The 23,393-nt window shown below is 40.7% G+C and overlaps 1 protein-coding gene across 6 annotated transcripts; it reads left to right on the plus strand.

The window, feature by feature from the left end:
* Positions 1 to 14,116: 14,116 nt before the first annotated feature.
* Positions 14,117 to 23,184, plus strand: Znf396 (zinc finger protein 396). Of its 6 annotated transcripts, none has more exons than XR_012447064.1 (5): positions 14,117 to 14,250; positions 14,619 to 16,871; positions 17,152 to 17,296; positions 20,327 to 21,084; positions 21,254 to 23,184. XR_012447064.1 is itself a non-coding variant. In XM_074070008.1 (5 exons), the coding sequence occupies exons 3-5, from the start codon at positions 16,470 to 16,472 to the stop codon at positions 20,779 to 20,781; spliced, it is 1,002 nt and encodes a 333-aa protein (XP_073926109.1). In that variant the 5' UTR covers positions 14,117 to 14,250; positions 14,619 to 15,101; positions 16,388 to 16,469; the 3' UTR covers positions 20,782 to 23,184. The 6 variants fall into 6 exon arrangements, 5 of the variants coding, with proteins under 5 accessions (XP_073926109.1, XP_073926108.1, XP_073926107.1 ...); XM_074070008.1 differs by having other exon boundaries at positions 14,619 to 15,101; positions 16,388 to 16,871; positions 20,327 to 23,184; XM_074070007.1 differs by having other exon boundaries at positions 14,619 to 15,020; positions 16,388 to 16,871; positions 20,327 to 23,184.
* Positions 23,185 to 23,393: the final 209 nt, after the last annotated feature.

Genomic DNA, 23,393 nt, shown 5'->3' on the forward strand with positions numbered 1-23,393 from the left:
GCATCATGGCAGGAGCACAGCAAAAGACGCTCCTCATTTCATGACAGCCAGGAAGCAAGAAAAGAGAGAGGGAGAGAGGAAGGGAGAGAAAGAGAAAAGGGGGGAGGGGCAGACACCAGGGTCCAGAGTCCCAATATCCCATTGAAAATGCATGCCCCCAATAATCTAACTTCCTTCCAGTAGACTCCACCTTCCTTCCAATGGCACCATGGACTGGGAATGAGCCTTAAATAGATGGGCCTTTGGATGGGACATTCCGGATCCAAAGTGTAGAATGCACGTCCTATTTTATAGAAATAAGGAAACATAAGTCCAGAACAAAGAATTTCCTTTTCAGGATATGACTGACAGTAGTAACATCCACAATGTCACACCTACTGCCAAGGAGGCTAGGAAATACAGTTTGCTGTTGAGTGACTCTTTGAGTTTCCCATTGCTGTTGTAACAAATTGCCACAAATTTAGTGGCTTAAAACAACACAGATGAATTGTTCCAGAGTTCTGAAAATCGGAAGTCTAAAATGGTTCTAACTTGGTTAGAAACCAACATGTCATCAAAGTTGTACTCCTTCTGGAGACTCTATGAGAGAATCTGTTTCCTTGCTTTTTCCACCTTCTAGATGGTTCCTTCTTCCATCTTCAAATCCAGCAATGTGGATTACATATTCAAATCTCTATCTGGCTGAATTCCTCTTCTGCTTCCTTCTTCCATTTTAAATGACACTTGTGATTTCACCAAGTCTGAAAGATGAGCAACTGTAATTTGTATCTGGAATCCTAATTCTCCCATGCTGGGTAACATCACATAGTCTCAGGGTCCAAAAGTCAGGACATGGATATCTTTGGGGGATACCTGCCATCTTCATTGTGCTTGAATTTCATCTTTCAGTTTATTACTTCACAGTTTCCAAATAACTGGTACAACTTCAAGCATCACCTTCTCTCTGTCTCATTCTTTTTTTGTTTTTTCTGTTTTGTTTGTTGCTTTTTCTTAAGCATCACCTTCTTACACACCACATACCTGCACGCAGGTCAGGAATAAGAGAGATGGGGAAAGGATCTTTCTGTTTTTCAAGAGGAAAATCTTTCCCAAAAGTTTTCTGTGAGAGTTTTCCTACATTCTCATTACTAAGAAATGAGTGTTACAGGGTGGGGCAAGGTGACAGATTAGAAGCATCCACTGTTTTGACTCCCTGAATAAGAAGAGTTAGGTGACACAGAAGAGACTATATTTTGGAGACAGGAAAAACATTGAGGATTATGAACGAAGTAGCAGGATGTCAAAAAACCACAGAGAAACAGAGGCTAAAGAAAAGCAGCACACAGTTCCAAGCCCATGCCCAGCTTCCCTGGAGAGGGAAGGGAAGCTGAAGACACCATCACAATGTGAAACAGACATCCCTGGTGACAGAATAAGTCCACATCTCCCAAAAGCCTTCTACTTAGTGCTGGGATTGTGAGATAGTGACTGGTCCAGTGTGGAAGGCTAGCCTGGTGAAGGGAAATTTTGTCTCCCACCTTATTTCGGAGAGTGCTAGCAATGTACCATCTTGAGAGATGTTTATGCCCATGCTGGCCTTGGTCTTTATCCTCCTATTTAGGCCTAGCTTTTTATTGGTTCAGATGGGGTCTTGCTAAATTTTTACCTAGGCTGGCCTGGAACTACTAACCTCCTGATCTCAGCCCGTCAAGTAGCTAAGATTACAGGTGTGAGCCACTACGCCTAGCAAGATGTTGGCTTTTGATTTTCAAAGGTGAATTTTTGTAACTCAAGAAAAGAAGAAGTAGGCATGGTTGTTCACTCCTGTAGTGTAGTAGGGAGGCTGAGGCAGGAGAATCCCAAGTTCAAAACCAGCCTGGGCTATATAGTAAGTTCCAGGCCAACCTAGGCTATAAAATGCTGTCAAAAGAAAGGCAGAAAGGAAGGAAGGAAAGGAGGAAGGGAGAGAGGAGAGGAGAGGAAGAAGAGGAAGAAAAAGAATAAGGAAAATTCTCAAAAAAGCCCACTTTGTTTTTTAAGTTCATTGTTGTAATAAAAATTCTTAGCCTTAAAGACTATTATGCCTGCTATTAGGTTAAAAAATTATTTTAAAACAGTCTGTGTTTTTCTGTTCCTTGAAACAATACCCTTGCAGGCTCAAGAATTAACTTCAGTGGTTGAAAGGCTATGGGCGGAGGGGCGTTTACTGGGAACAGTATCATCAGAAGTTAATGATTCCATTCAACAATCTGTACTTAATGCTTCCTTTCTGCTCTTAGAATTTAGTCCTTAACTCACCGCAATTGGCATGTTCCCCCAAACCTTTTCCTGAGAGCAGTTCTGGGAAAGGGGACCACAGATCTGCCACTGTTAGATTTTCAGTAGAGGTTCTAGGGAAGACATGGGAAAAATCCCTCTACAGACTCTGGGGACTTACCACAGACCAGAGCAGACACTTGGCATAAAGCCTTTATCCTCCAGGCTGCTCTGAAGCACAAAAGGACAACCCCAGAGAAGAGGCCCACCCTAGCTCAGTGGGTACTTGCTGCAGAGGGGACTCAGTGGGGGCTGGGGGGGTGATAGAGCACTTAATATTAAGTTCTCATGAAATATAAGTTATTTCATTGCCAGTATTAGTAAATTGATTTCCCAGAAGGGAAAATGAAAACCTAGTAGTTATGTTCCTTGGCTCTCTTTTGTGGAAAAGAAAATTTAGAAAAATCTGTATTGAACTCCAGGGTTCATTACCCCAGAGGAAAGAGAGTCTCCCTTTCTGCTTCACTATAACAAATTCCAAGAACGGACTCTCTCTCCAAGTTGCAAGCCATCCCATGTCACAATAAGGCAGCTCCCTTTAGCAGGGGAGATATCCTGAATTAACTGTAATTACAGCCACATCCTAATGCTGTTAGAAGCTCAGGTGCTTAGTGCTTTACAAAGAAATACTTCAAACAAAGCATTCTTCTAAAACTAAATGTGACTGCTGTGTGTGTGATAGTGTTGCACCTGCCTTGGAAATTATGAAAGTTATCTTCTAAGGTGGCCATCATAAGAAGACATCTACGTCCCAAGGAAGGCTTGCAATTTGCTATCCCTGGATGATTTTGAAGATGGAAACTCATAGCAATAATTGTTCTTCTGTTTCACTTCACAGCCAGAATGTCTGTTGAATTTAGAAAAGATACTGTACAGGTTCTCTGGGTGACAAATGAAAGAGGAACAAATAGGAGCTGAAGGGAGGGGAGGACAATGGCTGAGAGCAGGAATGCAGCCTGGCATGAAATCAATACCATGGACCGCAAATCTTTCTAAAATATTCCAGGAAAGTTTGCTGTCCAGATTCACCTGGCTCTTGTACAGAACTGAGCAACCTTCAAAAACCCTGGCAACTGTGGCTGAAACCAAAAATGTATGTGAAAGGGTAGCTTCTGGCACTCAGGCTCCAGAACATGCCTGCTCTTTTTGTCTAGGGAGCTTCAACCTGACTCCAGCAGCAGCTGAGAACGGGAGAAACTAAAAGTCTGCTGGAGACCTATTTTTCCAGAGGTGGTTAAAAAACCATCCAGGCACCCAAGCAAGAACTGGCTGTGGTTTTATTTTATTTATTTGTATTTTAATTTTTTTTTCTGTTGCTGGGGACCAAACCCAGGACATGCAAAACACAAGCTCTACAACTGAGCTACACTCCCAGCCTCATGAGTTTTCCATACTTCTTTAGTTATTAACGGTGTTCACCAAATTCTCATGTGCTTATTTGCCATGTTTTTAAAAATCAGATTGGGTTTTATACACTCTGACAATAAATCCTTATTAAATATTTTCTCTGTTTGCTTCTTTTTTGGGGGGGAGGCAGTACTGGGGTTTGAACTTAGGGCCTCATGCTTGCTAAGCAGGCGCTCTTACCGCTTGAACCACTCCACCAGCCTCCCCACCTTTGTGTGATTTAAAAAAAATTTTTTTTTTTAGATAGGGTCTCCTGAACTATGTGCCCAGGCTGGCTTCAAACTGCGATCCTCCTGATCTCTGCCTCCTAAGTAGCTAGGATTACAGGCATGAGCCACTGGCATCCAGCTCTTTTTGCTTCTTAATGGTGTCTTTTGAAGACCAAAATTGTATTTCCCCACCATGGTTCTTGTTTTCTGGTCCCTCTCTAAGAAATCTTTGCCTGATGCAGGGTCACAAAGATTTTGTTTCTGTATTTTCTTCCAAGAGTTTAAGTTTTAACTCTTCTTTGTGGTTTAGTTATCCATTTCAAAATAATGTATATGGTATAAGGTAATGGCTGAAATTCAGATTTGCCTGTTAGCATTTAAACTGTCTTTGCAGAGGCCTAACAAGGGGAGGGAGACAGACACCAGAAAGGGTTAGGAGTCAAAGGAAACCCTTCTTCAAGTGAGGGTGAAACACAATGCCTTTGTACAAAATTACAGGTTAGTTTTGACTCACCTGTTGTACAGGAAACTTAAAGGCTTGCATGTGATTTAAAGTGGTCCTGGGTAGTAGTACATCCTGGTGTCTGGTAAGTAGCAAAAGAAAATCTTCCTTTAGGAGAAGATTCCTTTATCCTAATCTCAAATTATTCCTATGACTGAATCTCAGATATAGTAGAACAGGCAGGTGCTGTGGAATACACCTGTAGCCCCAGCTACACGTGTCATCTTGCCGGCCAGATTATTACAAGCCTCCTCTGCAGTACACAGTCAGGGCTCACTGATAAGCAGAAAAGAGACTGTTTTGCTATGGTAGTGGAACTTGCTGGAAATCTGCCCTTCAGAACTTGCTAGAAATCTCTGTAGGGTACAACGGAAAAGCACTCACTGGGAGGCAGTTCATGGGAGGCACTCTGCTACAAAACTGCCAAGAACATACAGAAACTGCTGGCAGGGAAAGCTGCCGCTGAGACTGGAGAAGCCGGTTTGTTGCCAGCACAACACCCCAGGAAGAGAAGCCATTCTTCCCATCCCGTCTCTCCAGCGCCTTCTACTGGTAAATCGTAGCACGATGCACCTGGCTACAGGGGAAAGGTTTATGGGACCCCTTTCATTTTACAAAGCAGGCGAATTAGTATGGATTTCAGTAAACTGCTAGATGGCAAAGACATTATTTTGGATTGAATAATGACCTCCAAATCCGCCTGGAACCCCAAAATGTGATCTGTTTTGCAAACGTACTTTTTTTTTTTTTTGCAGGTGTCATTAGTTAAGATGAGGTCAGGTTGAATTAGAATGGGTTCTAAACTCAATGATTGGTGTCCTTTAAGAGAAGATGAGACATGGCACCACACTCAGACACAGAGGGAAGAAGGCCATGGAGACAACGGAGGTAGAGATTGGAATGGCACAGCTGCAAACAGGAATGTGGAGGACTGCTGGCACGGCCGGAAGTTAGGGAGAGGCCTGAGAAATTAGTTCCTAATTTCAGCAAGAGCATGATCGTGCCAGTGCCTTGATTGGAGACTTTGGGCCTCCAGAACCATGAGGTAATAAACTCTTAACCACCAGATTTGTGGTAATTTACCCAAACCTGGTATCATTAAATGTTAATTGCAACCTGTGGAGAAGCAGCTCAGCAATGAATGTGTGGAACCCATGCCTTGCAAGAGCGGGAAGAGTGAGACACTACGCGGACCGGTATGCGAACCCCCTGAGGACAGAGGAAACCCGAAACTAGCATATGGCTTCTTTTTATTATGCTTCACTGTCTTTCCAGACATGGATTTTCTGTATTGCATAAAATGTACTACCATCATCTCTTCACAGTCAAACGGTCACAAAGCTATTGTGCATTTTATTCCAGTGTATCTAACTGTAGCAGCTCTCTGATGCACTACTCCTCCTAAATTATCTGTCCTCTCTCTGACTAAATGTCTGAATGGTCTTTGTTCAATTTCAGATTTAACATTCTGGCTTCATTCTTTATCTCCTTTTGATATTACTCCCCTGGGCTCTCATTACCAGTATAAATCAAATTTTGCATCCTTTTGTGTTTAGTTCACTCTTCTAAACCCATTGCTAGTGGGAAACTGCCTCTTTTACCATTTTTTTCTCATATTTTTAAATCATGTATGGGTCATGAATTAAATAAAGATCAATGTGTCAGCCAGCACCAGGGAACAAAAGACAAAGGCACAAGGATGAGATACGTGTGCCTGACATATACATGAGTAAAAGATATATCACAGAAGATCTCAAATTTCTGTTGGAGAAAATGGATGTTTACCTAGGAATAGAGGATTTAGAAGAAAAAGATGAGTGTAAGAGCAGTGAGGAATAACTCACAATTAGTTTAAGATCCTTGTGAAACAAGCAGAAATATTTAATAGTAATAAGCTCCAGAGGGAGGAGCTTCAAGAAAAGGGCCAAGTGCAAGATTTAAATCGGAACTCATTAGTTAGGAGATGATAGTTGGAGCCTTAAGGGTGGCAATAGATGAGCTAGCCCATGGAAAGCCCACAATCAGAAAAGTGCAGGAACCAAAGGTGGAACAACAGAGGACACAAATAATATGCAGGATGGCTGAATAAGAGGAACAGAAGCCAGGGTGTTCAGAAGATGGAAGAGAGTCAGAAGACAATGGAGTAACAAAATGAAGGACAGAGTTCGAACAGGTAGAAGTACTGAAGGTGAAATGCTGAGAAGGTAAGGACTGTAACAAGAGAATTAGTGACAATAGGGAAATCAAATGAAGAGGTGAGAATGCAGGCTTCAATAAGAAGACTTAAAGGGAAATGGAAGATGCAATTAGAGCTATGCTCTATAATTGACATTGTATAAACACATAGTTGGAAAGTCAAATGGGTCTATAAGACCTACCATAGGCAAGGGTAGTCCCTTCTCTGTATTATCACCAAGTCCTGCTTCTCAAATTCAACTTGTAACTATTTCTTTGGGAATTTACTTCTACTGTTCAAATAGCTTGCTCATACAGTTATGTATTTTTGCTATTTCATTCTTACATGTTACCAATTAGTTTCATGATGGTTTAGTTTTCTTGTACAGTCACAGCCACCTCATCACACAGAATTCTCAGCCTTCCCTCAACTTCCCAATATATTTCTAACATAATTTTGATCAGATCAATATTCAGTATTACTACAACTATGTAAATGTCTTCTATAGCTAAGTCTTCTAGTATACTATCATTCCATTTCTTGCATACCATTTTGTTTGTTTGAACTTAAAGATAGTTCATTTCCCTCCTTGGCTTAGTCTTCTATATACCTATCACTTATTTTTCCACAAACTTTCAGCCAGCAATGTAAGTCTTCTCTCAAAACTGGAACACAGCATAACAAATACATTTGTACTCTAGCCACACCATTTTTAAAATTGGTAGCATATCCCTGAGTTCTCCATCCTTCTACTTCTTAGCTCTGAAATGATCACCTGGAATTTTCTTCTTTTACTATCTTCCTGGGAGTTTTTCTCACTGTCACTATCTGTGTGAAATCCCTACTGTGTCTTCTTACTTGGTTTACTTTCTTTTGTGTAGACTTCCAATAGCCTTCTGGCAAAGAAGGGCTTTCCCATGGGAAGTGACTTTTTAAATTATAGTTGATATGTCTGAAAATGTCATTATTCCCACTTAGAATAAAGATTTGGCAGGGTATACACCAGAGATTAATCTCCTTCAAGATTTTGTTGGCATTGCTCATCATTTCCTAGACTGAGAAGTCTAATACTGTCCTGTGTTTCAATTTTTTTTTTTCAGTTTGGCGTGTTGGATCCTGGAAGCTTCAAGGATCTTTTGTTTGTCTCATATTTTAAGGAGTTTCAGAATGGTGTAAATCTTTATCCCTTGTGTTGAGTGCATTAAAGACTAGCCTTTTATTTATTTACTTTTGCTCTACTGGGGTTTGAACTCAAGGCCCCAAGCTTGCTAGTGAGATACTCTACCACTTAAGCCACATCCCCACCCCTTAATCTATGATTATTTTCTCTGTACTGGAGTTTGAACCTAGATTTGGTTGATAGGTCAGTGCTCTACAGCTTGAGCCATGCCCCCAGCCCTTCTTTTTTCCCCTCTCGTTATTTTTGAAGGTAAAGTCTTGCTTTCTTGCCCAGGCCAGCTATGACTTCAATCCTCCTATTTTAAGCTTCCTGCCATCGCTGGGATGACAGGGATGCATCACTACTCCAAGCTTTTTTCTACTGAGAAAAGAGCTCACAAACTTTTTTGTCCTGGCTGGCATGGGACCATGATCCTCCCAATCTCAGCCTCCCATGTAGCTTGGACGACAGATGCACAACACTGTGTTAACTGTTGTTGAGATGGAGTCTTGATAACTTTTTGCTGGGGCTGGCCTTGAACCATGATCTCAGTCTTCCAAGTAAGTAGGATTATAGCTGTGAGGCACTGTCACCTGACTAGTCTATGAATTTTTGTCTTTCCAGTCTAGGGCAACTTTCTTGGAAAAAAATGAAAAAGTGTACGTATTTTAGCATATAGAAAAAAACCAAACTCAGTTTCTCCCACACAATTACTCAACAATCAACACAGAACACTTCTGCTTTTATCCACACACCAAGCAATCAACCTCTTCTGCAGCAGATGGCAGCTGGATGTCCTCTAGTTCAATTCATTTCTCACATTATCTGCCTGGAGATGGTGTCATAGCTTGCAGGTTTGAGGGCTAAGCCTCCAAGAATTCATCCCCTACCGCCCCACATCCCACTTCAGATCCTGGTCTGGAGACCCAGACTGGCTACAAATTGGGCCCCCACACACTCTCCTTAGGTTTGACTCATCTGCTGGAGCAGCTCAAAGAACTCAGCAAAATGCTCGCTTATATATCTACCTATCCATTGTAAAGGATATTACAAAGGGTACATATTAAGAGGTGCATAGGATAGCATGTGGAAGAGGGAACCAGAAGTTCCAAGATCCCTATAGGGATACTAACCTCCATCTTTAACTAGCCAAAAGCTCTCTGAATGAATCCTGTCCTTTACAGCTTTTATGGAAGCTTCATTACATAGGCATGCTTTATTAAATCTTAACCACGATGATCTAACTTAACCTTCAGGCCCTCCCCATCCCTGGAGGTTGGGAGATTTGGTTGAAAGTCTGACTCCTCTCATCCTGTCTTTCCAGTGACCAGCCCCAATCCTGAGCTACCTGGGATCTGCCAGCCAGCAATCAACTCATTGGCATACAAAGTACATGTGTGACTCTGATTTTAAGAGTTGTATGCCAGGTCTACAGTATGGTAAAACACAACATCTGTGAAGGCAGAGGATATAAAGATATGCATTGAAAGCCATTGAAAAATGGGGAGTGGGAGGTAAAAGGCTAAGGGAGAGCAATGGAAGGTGTTGAAGGGACCAAAGTAAAGTAGGACCACAGTGGGGACACACTGAGAAAACTTTGGAACATTAACTTAAGTACTAACAATGAAAGACTACTGTAAAATAGGTACAATGTGTGTAGGTGTACTTAGTGGGGGGATGAGTGAAGGAGAGTAAGGCAGGTCTATATGGTGGATGGGCTTCATATACTCATATGAAATAGAACACAAAGGAACCTCTTGCAATTGCTTTAAGTGGGATGGGGAGGGTTTAGAGGGGGAGAGGCAGTGGGGATGATCTAACCAATGTACAATATAAGCTTATTTGGAATTGACACAATGAACCCCCCACCCCCTCCATATAATGAATATATTCTAATTGAAAAAAGAGTTGTATGCCGTGCCAAGAAATAGAGACAAAGATTATATATATAATATATCATAATTATATATATATATCACAATATCATAATTCCTCTTCCTTTCCTCTATTCTTGTTTTCTGTAACTCTTAACTACTGGGATTTACCTATTGAGCCAACCCTTTGATTTTCATGTCTTTGTTCTTGTACTCTCTGGAGAATTTCTTAAGTTGTTTTTCAAACCTCTAGTTGAATTTTCTATATTTGTTGCAGTTTTAATTTTCAAGGGATTGCTTTTATTTTCTGGATTTCTTTATTAAAACATCCAGGATATAAGATATGGAAAGAATGTCCTCCTTTATTCTCTAAAGATGTCAATTTTGTGTTTCTTAAGACATCTTCTGCTTGATAAATTGTCAGTCTCCCCTAAGTTCCCTTATTTCTGTCTTATTTGCTTATTTGGGTACCAGTGGCTTTCTTCAAATGCCTAGTGACATCCTTCATAAAGAACAGATTGGAAGATCTGTGGAGGAGGAGGGTATTTACTGGTGGCATTCCCAATAAAGTCATCTGCTTGGGCCATATTATTGGATGATATGGTCATGACCCCATGTCAGGATAACAATAGAATATTGTTCCTCCTAGCCTGGTCAGTATGTCAATATGTATCTCCCAGAGTTGCAGGAGTTAAATAAGACAACAAGTGAAAGAAATCATTATAGCACCTGATACCTTGTAAATACCTGGTTTTATATATACCCAGTTATATAAGTTATAAACTGATCCTGTATCTTCCTGCTTCCATATATATATCAAATTTACCTGATCATTTTTCAGCTCTTCTGATTTGCTGCCATGATACCACCTCAGGACTTTGACATTACTGTTTGGCTTCCTGGAATGTTCTGAATACTCTTCCCCATAAGCAAGTATAGACTATGAAGTTCTTGGGTTATGTCAATATTGTTGTGTTGCCTCCAATGAATAGGAGGCATTTCTATTTCTATTTCTTAATTCGGGTGAAGGCCTCTGTGAGAGAAAGAATACTCTTCTGGGAGGACAGTTTCTGCAGGAGAAAGAAGGTATTTCTGAGAGCCATAGTGGAAACATTCTCACTGATTCCATGTTTTGAACACTTTTATTTTATTTTTGGTGCTTGGGATTGAACTCAGGACTTTGTGTGTACTAGGCAAGCCCTCTACCACTGAGCTACATACCTACCTGTTAGGTATGGAATATTTTTGAAGGCAAATTTGAAAGAAGTTACAGAAAATCATGTCATAGAAAACAATACTCTATAAATGCAATAAATGCAATGCAATCTTTAGCCAAATCTCAATTTTTATTCTACACCAGAGACTCCATACAAGAGAGGAAGCACGTGAATGAAAATAGACAGGGAGAAAAGTCTTCAATCAGACTATAGAACTCCTAAACCACAAAGGAGAGAAACTATGAATGAGATGAAGGAAAACAGAGCTCAACCTTTATTGGTCACCAGAGCCTGCACACTGGGGAGAAGCCTTATGCCATGATTTGATTGACCCCTCTAAAACTCATGCTGAAATTTAATTGCCATTGTGATGTATTGAGAGGTGAGGCCTTTAAGAAATGAGTAGTTCATGAGGGTTCAGCCCATGGGTTAATGTCACTATTGTGGAAGGGGTTAAATTATCACAATAGCAGGTTGTTATAAACTGATCCTGGGTCCTCTTGCTTTCTCTTTCCAACAAGCTTGCTTGCCTTTCTGGCCCTTTGAGTTGTGGGAATGACACAGCATGAAAGTCCTCAATAACTTTTGGCCCCTTGCCTTTGAAGTTCCTAGCATTTAGAACCATGAGCCAAATAAACTTCTATTGTTTACAAGTTATTAAGTCTGTGTTTTATTGAAACAGAAAACTAAGCCACCCTCTGAATGTGATGCTTATGGGAAGGCCTTTAGTCAGAGCACAATCTTGATTCTACATCAAAGACTGCGTGGAGGAGAGGAGCCTGTTGAAGTAATCCAGGCCATGAAAGCTTTAGGTGGCTGCTATTCCTTCTTAGTCATCAAGTAACCACACTGGGGAGAAGCTCTAAAAGAGGTAGGTATGAAGCATTCTATTTTCAAAACTCATCCCTCCTTAGGTATTGAAAAAGCATACAACTCCTCTCATATCTTAGTTGTGTGACAGCATTTGCTAAGGCATAGTCTTATTTATCAGAAGAGAACACAACTTAATGGGAAGCTAATTCATTGGTGTATTTAGAGAGTGCCATTTGCTCTTTTGATTGTCAAACTAGCAAAAGTAGACAAGAAATGGGGAGAATCTTATTACTTCTTTACAAGGCAATAAAGTTGTCTTGTTGATTTATAATCAGGGAAACCTAGAAAAGGAAGAGTATATTTTTGGATGTGTGCCATATTCATCAATGTGGTAGCCTAATAAGTGATTCTTTTGGAGATAGGGTCTCACTGTGTAGCCCACACCAGCCTGGAACTGGCTATGTAGCCCAGGCTAGCCTTGAACTCAGGACCCTCCTGCCTTAGTCTCCTAAGTGCTGGAATTGCAAGAGTGAGCCACCACACCTGGGTCCAATAAATGACTTTTTAAACAATGAAAATAGTGGAATAAAATGCCTGTTAAGGGCATCAAATCTCTCTCTCTCTCTCTCTCTCTTTCTCTCTCTCTACAGCAATACAAAAAATATCAAACAGTATAGTTAGCCAATTATGCCATAAAGTGTACATGTGAAGACGGGTGTTAGGCTCATTGCGTACAAAAATACTAGTTGAATAAATCAATGAATCAATGATTTTATTAGTATATCTCTGCTTTGTCACCTGGTTTCTATTACTAATGGTGGTTCTTTTTGGTCTTATATTGCAACAACTCCATAAATGGAATCTATCATAAAGGAAACAGAAAGGTGCAACATCTTCAAGTTCAGCCACAAAGACTGGCATTCCAAGGCAGTTTCTGAGTTCATGTTTCTCCTCAAAACTCCAAGAATATGTTATTATCTTCAGCTTGTTTGACAAATACTTTTGCTAAGAATCTCAGGCAGGCTTTACTTCAGAAACATTTGCCAAGTTGGCAATGGAAAATATCCCCCACATCTATAATAATTAAGATTAGTTTTAATTGATACAAGCTCACTATTAAGTACCAAAGAAACTATATTAAAGATGAGGAGGGTCCCTCATCTACCATTAGTCTAGTCCTACTCCTAGTACTGCAATTGGCTGTTTGGACCAGGTTTCTGGCAGCTTGAATTTGATTTCACTAGTTACTCTGGGAAGTAGATTTTGCCTTGATTTCCTAGTAGATAGAAAGACTTGCTACTCCAAACATTGTCTTTGTCTGGGCAGGTATTAGAAGTGCAGAAATTGGGTTCCTACTTTAAACCTATTGAATTACTATCAGCAAGATCCCTAAGGGTTCATATCCACCTTCAAGTTTTGAGAGGCAGTGATCTGAGTCATGGACATCTTTGACAAGCAGATGGAAGATGAGAAGTCTCCAGCCCAAATACCTATAGGAACTTAGGCAGGTAGTAGAAAAAAGAAAGAGGCAGATAGGAGTTTTGACCAAACTAGGGAAAGCATGCTTTGTCTAAGTAAGTAGTATTTCATCTTTTTTTTTGGTACTGGTGTTTGAACTCAGGGCATCCCACTGGTATTTCATCTTAAATATTTGTCCTAAGGGAATAGGAAAAACCTATTCAAGGTTTTTCGGTTTTCAAGAGAAATGAAGTGTATGAAACCAAAATTACATGCTGAGAACAAGTGGGCCAAATAAAACACATCAACATACCAGTCTTTGCCAGTATTGATAGCTTGGTCTTTTGTTAAGACTTGTCCCCAGAAAAGTGCACGGGTATACTCCCAAATAGATATTTCAGGAGGTATACAGTGGTGTCTATTAGAACTTTCTGCTCTGGTAGAAATGATCTCTATTTGTGCTGTTCAATAGGCAGCCACTAGCCACTATTGAGTGCTTGAAATGTGGAAAATAATGTCAAGGATTGACTTTCTCATTTTACTTAATTTTATTTAAATTAAATTTAAAGTTCAGGAACCACGTGTGTACACTGGGCTCACAGAGAGTTCACAGGCTTTGGGTTAAAACTTCTCTCAAATATCTGCTTTCTCAAAGTTTTCCTCTTGAGGCAATTCTTTATTTAGCTGAAACAACATAGGCTGCTATAGTAAGTTAAAAAACGGTGCTCAAAGTCATCAGCAATTTCAGGAAGTGCTATCTTCTTTGGAAAAAAAGGTCTTTGAAGGTATGATTTTGAGGATCTTGAGAGGGAGGGATTATTCCAGATTGTCCCGCGGGCCCTAAATGCAGCCACATGTCCCCTTATAAGATGGAAATAGAGGACTTTTTTTTTTTGAGGGATGCTGGCCTTGAAGATTGGAGTGATGCACTACAGCCGAAACTGTGGCTTCCTTCTCCCCTCCCCTGCCCTGAGTCCCAAGCATCTCATAGACCTCTGGAGGCCGCGGCCTCTCGTCTCCATGGCAACTGCTCTGGCTTCCCGGCCCCGCCTCCACGCCGCCCGAGGACCGGAAGTGGCTTGGAGCCTGGCTACCCAGGTGTCTCCCTGAGAACTCCGCGTTTGTCCTTCCTTGCCCGAGGTGAGAGCCGAGGCCTCGTCCCGGTCTTAGGCCGTGGGCAGAAGCGGCCATCAAGGGGGTGCGAGGATCTCGGCGCCATCCCTCCCTCCGCTCCCGGTCCTCCTTCCGTTCCCCCCCTTCGACCCCGCGCACCCCGGCGCGCCGCACCCCGCGCGGTCCCGCCCAGGCCCTTCCCAGGCCCGGAGGGTGCGGGAGCCCGAAGGGCAGGAGCAAGGGGTGGTGCGGGAACGCCCGACCCGGCCCTATAGAGGAGGGGGGTGGGTCACCGTAGGGACCCCTGGATCCTGTCCGTGGGAAGCCTCTGCCTCAGGGACCCTGCTCCTGGTGGGTCCTGGGTGATGGGTGGGGCCTTCGTTCCCCCATCTCAGGTGCAGAGCTGAGAGCAGTGTGGAGACGGCACACATTCTTCCCCTGGCGCAGAAGAGGCAGTGCGTTCGGACAGCGGCTCGTCCTGTGGTTTCCAGAAGACTGCTGTAGCTTTAGGGTGGCCCTTAGGGTCCCTGGTACTTCCAAACCCGTGAAGTAAACCATTCCTACCTCTCGGATCTCCTCTCCATACTCCGTTCTCGCCGGGGTTCATCTGGGCGTGCTGTTGCAGACGTCTTCCTCCTTGCTGGACCTCTGATCAGGGGTCAACTAGGGGCCTCGCCTAGTGTGACCACACAGCACTGTCGGAAAGGATGGGCCGCCTGGCACCAGACCTGCCCCCTTTGTCCTTGGGAACCTAGCTTTGCTGTGACAGATTTCTCATCTACGACATGGCAATAAAAGTAACCTCCTAGGGCTTTTATGAGAATTTAAACAAGAGTTATTTATTAAGGCTTAGAACAGTGCTTGACACATAATTCTGTGTGAGTCTGCCATTACTGTTTGCATCATACGACTAAATTGTAAATAGCGTAGCACTTGGTGAAGTGAGTTGGGGGAAGAGGCGGGAATGACTATATAAAACTGAAAAAATACAGGCTATAAAAATGAAAAATGGGAGCACACATAAGAATTTTAAATTAGTCATTGCTGAACTCGCACAGACAGTATAACATACCACTGCCAATTTTAAGATGTGATTAATTGCTGGAGTGCTGGAGGTACATATCCTAAAAGAATGGTCTTTCCCATCCCCCCCTTTGCTTTTGCAGTACTGGGGTTTGAACTCAGAGCCTCATGCTTGTTTGGAAGGCACTTTACCACTTGAGCAACTCTGCCAGCCACCCTTCTTCTTCTTCTTCTTCTTTTTTTAATAAAGTAACAACATTTACAGAAATCATTGCTCTGACACATCGCTGTGTTTCTTGTGGCATTGTGAATCGATAGTCTTTTTTTTTTAAATATAATTTATTGGATAATACACAGCACAGCAGAATTTGCCACTCTCCTTTGATCCCAATAAGCACAAGCCTTGGGATATGCTTGAAAGAAATAATCTGAAAGGACAAAAATAATATGTGCGTCCCAGCAATATTTATAATAGTGAAAACTAGACACAAGCTAAAGAGTCTAAAGAAACAGTTTAGTATATAATATCGATGTTGCTTGTGAGAAATAGAAGTGACTATGAAAAAGGGTGCTTTTCTTTTGAATAGTCCCTTTAACGTCAAATAATATTCTTTGGACTGGGAGTGTAGCTCAGTGCTAGTGTTTGCCTAGCATGCACAAGGCCCTGGGTTTGATCCCCAGCTTGCAAAAGCTAGTATGTTTTAATAATTAGCAGAAGTTGAAAATCCACACAAAAAATAATTCTCTTGTGAGACTATTTCTTTGAGCTCTTTGTAGCAAACTAGATGAAACTAATTGGCCCTAGGAATCTGTTTCAGAGTCATAGCTTTTCTCAGGCTTCTCTTATTTCTGCTCTCTGGTTGCTCCTTTGCAATCCTGACTGATCTCTCTTATTGTAATATTTTGTCAGTCTCATGGGCATGGGTTTCAGAATAGGTTGGGAATTACTAGTGCATGTGAGTTATTTAGTTTTAGCTCTTTGGTTCTCTTAAACAAAGAAGTATTCTTTGAAAGCATAGTTTATGTTAAGGTTAAAGCCAGTACTTTCTGTATGGGCTTATGTTTCTGATCTTAATTGTTTGATTCTAAGAACAATTTGCCTTTTGTCTGGTTTCTACTTGTTTCTTTAATTGTATTTAAGGAGTATCTGGAGAGTGAGTTCCACTCTTTGAAGATTAAAGTCTAGCAGTCCATTGCCAGTCAAAATTTTTGCAAAATTGAGAATGTCATCAACACACCTTCCACAAACTTCAGAGGAGCCCTATGAGATTATCATGGTGAAGATGGAGAAGGAAGAGCAGGCCAGTGATCCAGACCCTAGCCTCCACTGGAACAGCAGTTACAGCCCAGAGACCTTCCGCCAGAGGTTTCGGCAGTTTGGCTATCAGAATTCACCTGGGCCCCGGGAGACTTTAAGCCAGCTCCGAGAATTTTGTCATCACTGGCTGAGGCCAGAGGAACACACCAAGGAACAGATCCTGGAGCTGCTGGTACTGGAGCAGTTCCTGGCCATCCTGCCCGAGGAGCTGCAGGCCTGGGTGCAGAAGCACCAACCAGAGAATGGAGAGGAAGCTGTGACTTTGCTGGAGGATGTGGAGAAAAAGGTTGATGGGCCAGCCATGCAGGTAAGAAGGATGCCTGTGGATGAATGACCAGACTGAGTCAGGAGCACCAGCATGTCATGGAAGGGGGAAGCTATCAAATTGTATTCCCACTTAACACAATGGGAAGTGTAGGCTGGTGAATGTACTCATGGGTGTTCCAGGAAATAGATCATGGCTCTATCTTTTCTCTCCCTTTTCCTGTGTCTAGGATACTTTCTATGTATTTTCTTCTCTGTTATTCTACCCTCAAGTCCCTACCTGATGCCCTTCTTCAGCCTCAGTTATACCTAACTGTTGCCAGGTCTCTTTTGGAGGAAGAAAGGCCATGATTGCAGATAAGCTAGCACCTTGGGAAATCCCTCAGGAGTTACCAAGTAGCCGGCTCAAGCCCTTGAAGAAGCAGCTCCAGTGGGCATCGTGGGAGCTGCAGTCTTTAAGACAACATGGTAAGGGGTATACCCCAGTTCATGGTGGGAGGTGAAGGGGGTCCAGCCCACCACAGAGGTGCTGGCTGCTTCATCAGGAGGTCTCAAATCTCCTCTCTTGTCTCCTCACTATAGGAACTTGACTTACTAAATGGATAGCCTCAGTGTCCTGTTCTTGGTTTTGGGGTTTTTTGGGTATAGATTCTTATGAAATCTTCAGATTTCTAATCCTTTACATTGACCCCATCAGGGTTTTCAAACCTTTTTTAAGCAGCATGATTCTCTCTCAAATGAGATTTTATGTGGAGTTTCAATATATAAAATATATGAAATCACAGTTACTCAGTGTGAAGCAAGAGCCTGCAGTCCCAGCCCACAAGGCTTCTAGGTTAGCCTCATTCCCACCTCTTTTTTCCCTCAGGCAGCCTCCGAGATACATAGTGAGACCACTGATATGCCTCTTCGCTTCTGTGTGACTGGTGGGATGTAGGAGCACAACCGTCTCTACTGCTGCTAAGATGACTTTGCTTTGACAGTGTGCTTTGAATACATGTCTCTGCTCTTTCTCATCCTAAACTGGTTTCCATTGCTCTTTACTTCAGTTTTTCAAAAGTGCTCCAAAATGGCTAGTATAGCAATCTGTTCTTCCATTGCAGATACTTAAAAAATGAGTGTTGTGGGGAAAAGCAAAGCTGAATAAGGGAGATGGATGGAGTAGAGACAGGATCTTGTTATGTAGAGTTGTAGATAAAGCCTCTCTGATGAAGTGACATTTGAGCAGAGACCTTCCTTCTAACTGATCATGCTGGATATAATGGGAGCCAGAAATCAGAGGGAAACCTCACTTGAAAGGATCTCTCCCAACCCCCACACTGCTTCTATATTTCTGGGCTATCTGGTTACCTAAGCAAGGTTAGAGTTTTTCCAAAGGAATTTTGGTAAGAAACTACAGGAAAATGAAAATACAGAAATTTAAAGAGAAGTTTAGAAAAAATTTTCTAACTTACTTATTAGCAAGTGCTTAATCCCATGAGGTTTATACTGGGCATGTAACACCTCTTGGCTTACCCAAGAGGAAAGTGAAAGTCCTTTCCATGCTCTGTTGGGAGTGGGGAGGAAACCATCCTAGCCTCACTTGTGTATGATCACTACAGAAGTGATCAGTCATGGTCTGGGCTCTGGGTGTTAGCAAGAACTATGTAAATGTCCTCAAAGAGGCCTTGCCTGCATTTTTTTTAAAGATGCATAGAAATTTGAAACAGAAAGCCAAAGCCCCAGGATTCTGCAATGCAATGCAGACGTAACGAGGATCACATGATAGGTTAACAGAACCATTTCTCAAGTCCACAGTTTGGCTTCTGTGGTATTGAGTCTTATCTAATCAAGGCTTCTACAAATGGCCTTGGTCTCAGTGCTGTGAAGTGCCGTTGCCAGGATTTTGATAGTAATAACTAAACATTAGGGTCACTTAGGAATATGAGCTGTCAAAAATAAATTTGAGACAGAATCTGTACCTTTATAAAATAATTTCTATTTAAATAATGATTAATAAATGAGTGTATCGTTTATGAACAAGTGCAAGAAATAATTTTTAATTCATTTTGTAATAGCTATATTTACAGCCATTTCAAATTGAATTTTAAAGTTTTTCTTTTTTTTTTAACTTAGAGTTCTCTTATCCAGTATCACACTCAGTCACTTTTCTTGTTTCCTTTTGACTAGGCCTTGAGAGGATCGTTAGAATTACTGGCCACCAGTCCCTCTCTGCATTCCTTCAGTTCCATTTATACAATTACCTCAGATAAAGGAACTCCAGCAGTCATGGTCCCCAAACTTGCATGCTTTACTTTTGCAGAGTGGTTTTTGGTTTTTTTGGGTTTTTTTGCGGCAATGGGGTTTCAACTCCATCTCTTGAGCCACTCCACCAGCCCTTTTTTTGTGTGATGGGTTTTTCTGAGATAGGGTCTCAAATTATTTGTCTGGGGCTGGCTTTGATCCTCAATTCTTCTGATCTCTGCCTCCTGAATAGGTAGGGTTACAGGTGTGAGCTACCAGTGTCTGGCTTGCAGACGGTTTTTAAACTGCCATCTTTCATGAGCTTCTGTTACAGTACCACCGTGAGGATTTCTAAAGTGATTCCTTCTGTTAATACTCAAAAGTAATTTGTCATATTCACATCTGAGTTAGTAGTTCTACTGAAGCTCCCAGCACCTGAGTCCAAAGGCATTTTGCACTGAGCCAGACTTAAGTGACTACAGCCCATGAACAGCCGTTATATTTTTCATAGGCATTAAATGCAATTAAAAAATAATACAGTAAGTTTAGTTAAAACTGCTATAAAACTGGTGCTATAAAATACATACAGGAATAGGTGTTTCTCATAGATGAGTACTCTGTGGTTCCCTGATCTTTTGAGATGCCAGTTACCCTAGTCTATAATCCTTCTTTTTTTGCTTAAGTTGTATTTTTTATTTCATTTCCTTTTTTCATCCCTTGGCTTTCTTCAGCTCATTTGTATGCTTGATTACCAATTCACTTATCATTATTAAGCTTTTATTTTGTTTATGGATACTCTTATACTGAATCTTGTTTGTTATTTGCATTTGAATCCTCTCCATCCACTTGCTCCTCTGCTTCTCCAATAACTCCTCATCTTTTAGGTCCTTTCTTTTCTTCCAGACTTTTCTCAGTCTCTGATATGTCCTTTTATACTACTCACCATTCTACCTTTTCCACAGAGCTTTGCATCTAATTTTTTGTGTGTGTTATTGGGGATTGAACTAAGGGCCTCACACTTGTTAGGCAAGTGCTCTACCACTTATGCCATGCCCCCTGTTGGTTTTTTTATCTTTATAGTTGACTACCGCCTCAGTATGTAAACCTTCCTCTTTGCCTTATCATCTTCTCAATAGCTACACTCTCCATCCTTCACATTATGATGCTGTATTATAAATATGCTAGCTAACATTCTGTATATATTTCATTTGAATCATTCTAGTTCCCTTCTTAACAGAGAACTGGTGACATTTGCTTTTCTGTTTATTATTTTAGACAAAGACACCAAAACTATAAATGTGAACTCTGCTTTGAGGCAGAAGACTTCCCCAGGCATGGAACTGAATTGTGATGCTTCTAACACTCTTCATATGAATGCCTCCCAGAATTTCACATCTAGAGGAACCTGGGAACAAGATGGCAGGTTTGAAAGAAGACAAGGAAACTCCTCTAGAAAAAAACAACACAAGTGTGATGAATGTGGCAAAATCTTTAGTCAGAGCTCAGCCCTTATTTTACATCGGAGAATCCACAGTGGAGAGAAGCCTTATGCATGTGATCAGTGTGCAAAAGCTTTCAGCCGAAGTGCAATTCTGATTCAGCATCGAAGAACCCACACTGGGGAAAAACCCTTTAAGTGTTATGAATGTGGCAAGGCATTTAGTCAGAGCTCCAATCTTTTCAGACATAGGAAACGACACACTAGAGAAAAAGTCCTGTCAGTGTCATGAGGGAATCAAGCATGTATTCAGAGTTTTTGCTGACTGAGAGAAGACAGAAAGTACAAGCACTCCTTTAGTATACACTGATGGTTTTAGTGGGGACCAGTTTCCTTTCAAGGGTCATAAAAGCCACAGGATTGGATATAGAGAATCTCATGCCAATATTCCCTGCTTTTCTGCTTACCAATGCAGTGTCAAGTCAGATGTTTGACATTCCAAAGCTTAATTCAGATGTCCATCCCTAAGCAGCCCTTGGAAAGACTTCATCAGATGTGTTCTACCATTTCCATTATCAACTCAAATAATGAACTAGTATGTTCCTTTTTAGACAAGCATGTTTTTCTGTGTTGAAAGGAATATGTAAATTTCTCAGCATAAAAATAGATATTCTCCTCCATTTTATAATGTAAACACTAGAATTCTAAGGACCAAAGATTAAATCGCTTTTTAAAAATGTTCCTATTTTATCTTCTGTCACAAGATTCACCATATGAGAATGGACTGAGAAAGCCCAAAAGACTACTTACTTCACTACCTAGTCTGAAGTGTTCATGGTTATTGTAAGGAGGTAGGTGAATAAAGGACTTAATCTCTGGCCCTGCACATTGTTGATAGTGCTAAGTAATTTCTTATATTGGAAAAAATAGTCTCTTACAGTGTCATTTAAAAAAATAACTCAATGGAAATATTAAGATGACTGTCTACATGATTTTAAGGAGTAGCCTAAACATAAGGAATGTTTTTATAATACACGGATATTCTATGTATGTTTACATAAGATTGATGATCATCTTAATATAAAAAGGGAGATGAGGAACAAGATTGATGTAGCATAAATATTGGCAAGTACAGGGTATAACTGAGAGGTATACCACAGTTTACAAAGAGAAATAAGTCCTAAACAGCTGATAACTATCTTTCAGTATTCTTTGTGTTCTTGTTTGTGGCATAAGCCAGCTGTAAATATGTTTCAAGCATCATAAGACAACCTTTTCAGGATTAGTAAGATAAATTATAGACATGCTGTCATGAAATGAGACCCTGGATTTTAATGCTCTTGTGCAGATGAAGAAATTACTGAATTTCAACTTAAAGTGCCTTCTGTAATCTCTTATAAACAATTGTTGAATCTAACATTATAGTTTATAGGTTTTAAGACATTTTAAGGATATTTCATTTGGACTATCATCTATAGGGTATGATACATTAATTGGGTTTTACTCATATTTAGTTGAGTCATATTCCCTGTTTAAAAATGAGATGAGAACTAGGTGCTGGTAGATCACGCCTGTAATCCTAGCTACTCCAGAGGCAGAGATTAGAAGGATCATGATTTGAAGCCAGCCTGGGCAAATAGTTTGTGAGACCCTATCTCGGAAATACCCAACACAAAAAAAAGGGCTAGTAGAGTGACTCAAGGCATAGGCCCTGAGTTCAAACACTAGTACCACTAAATAAATAAATAAAAGCAAGATGAATTGTATGTTGTTAAAATTAGTCTGACAATATACAACATGATGCTGCCTTTTCCAGTAATCCTTGATAAAACTGTAACGTATCACAAGGATACACATGCTGTGTTCCCTATGGTGCTACTACTACCGGTGTTGGAGGCTGACATAAGAAGCGAAAGTCTAAGGACATTATTTAAGAAAGGAGAAAGTAAGAGACTTGTAGTCATCTTCTTTGTCTGGCTGGGTTCCTGATAAAGTATGAACATTTTATTCTCAGAAAATCCAATCATATCTAATACTTAGGGTAACTCCAGAAAGGAATCTGGAATTACTGTGCTCTGCTTAGTTAGTATACTGATGAATATAAGATTAGTAAGGGATAGGTAAGTGCAAATTTTGTTATACAGCTTTCTGATAGTGATTATGCTTTTGAGTTCTAGTGGATATGAGTAAGTATTGGATTTTGCATATTATCAGTTATTAAAAATGTAGGAGTTTTTTTCTTTGAGAATCCTCTTTGTAATTGAAGGGATGAATAAGACCTCTGTGAAAGCAACCAATGTCTCAAAGATATGTCTTGTAAATTACTGCTTACTTATGGAAGGTATTTCTTAAATTCTATGTAAATACTTTGGCAGATTTGAAATTAAGTATTCTGAGGAAGCATCTGTCTTTGTTTATTGCTACCATAAACTTTGTAAGATTGTATCCTCTTTACTTTGAATAATCCAAACTTCACCACCATCATCATCTAAGAACAAGATGAATCTTGAAAGGGTGTTGCTATGTACTTTGAGTCATTTGCACTTACATAAGCCTCCTCATGAGTAGATGGTACTAGTTTGTCTAAAAGGAAAATTACTATGACTTGGGCTAACATTGATAAAAAAATTAGCATGATATTAGTACCTCCATTAGACTGATTAATTTCCGGGGATAATAAATACTCTAAAATAAAGTGGCATTTTATATGTATCACTTCATCTGGGTCTTCAGTATTACCAGTGGTCCTCCCTTTTCTCTTTACCTCTCTTTCATTGTGTTCCAAGACCAACACAGATGTTCATCACTGTCCTTAACCTCCCAGTATTAGGTTAGGAATGCTTCTGGATGTGAAATCCATCTTTGGTGAGTTGAATAAACAGGAGTTTATAACCTGAAATCTGG

Source organism: Castor canadensis, chromosome 4 (genome assembly GCF_047511655.1).
Source record: "Castor canadensis chromosome 4, mCasCan1.hap1v2, whole genome shotgun sequence".
Taxonomy (NCBI): Eukaryota; Metazoa; Chordata; class Mammalia; order Rodentia; family Castoridae; genus Castor; species Castor canadensis.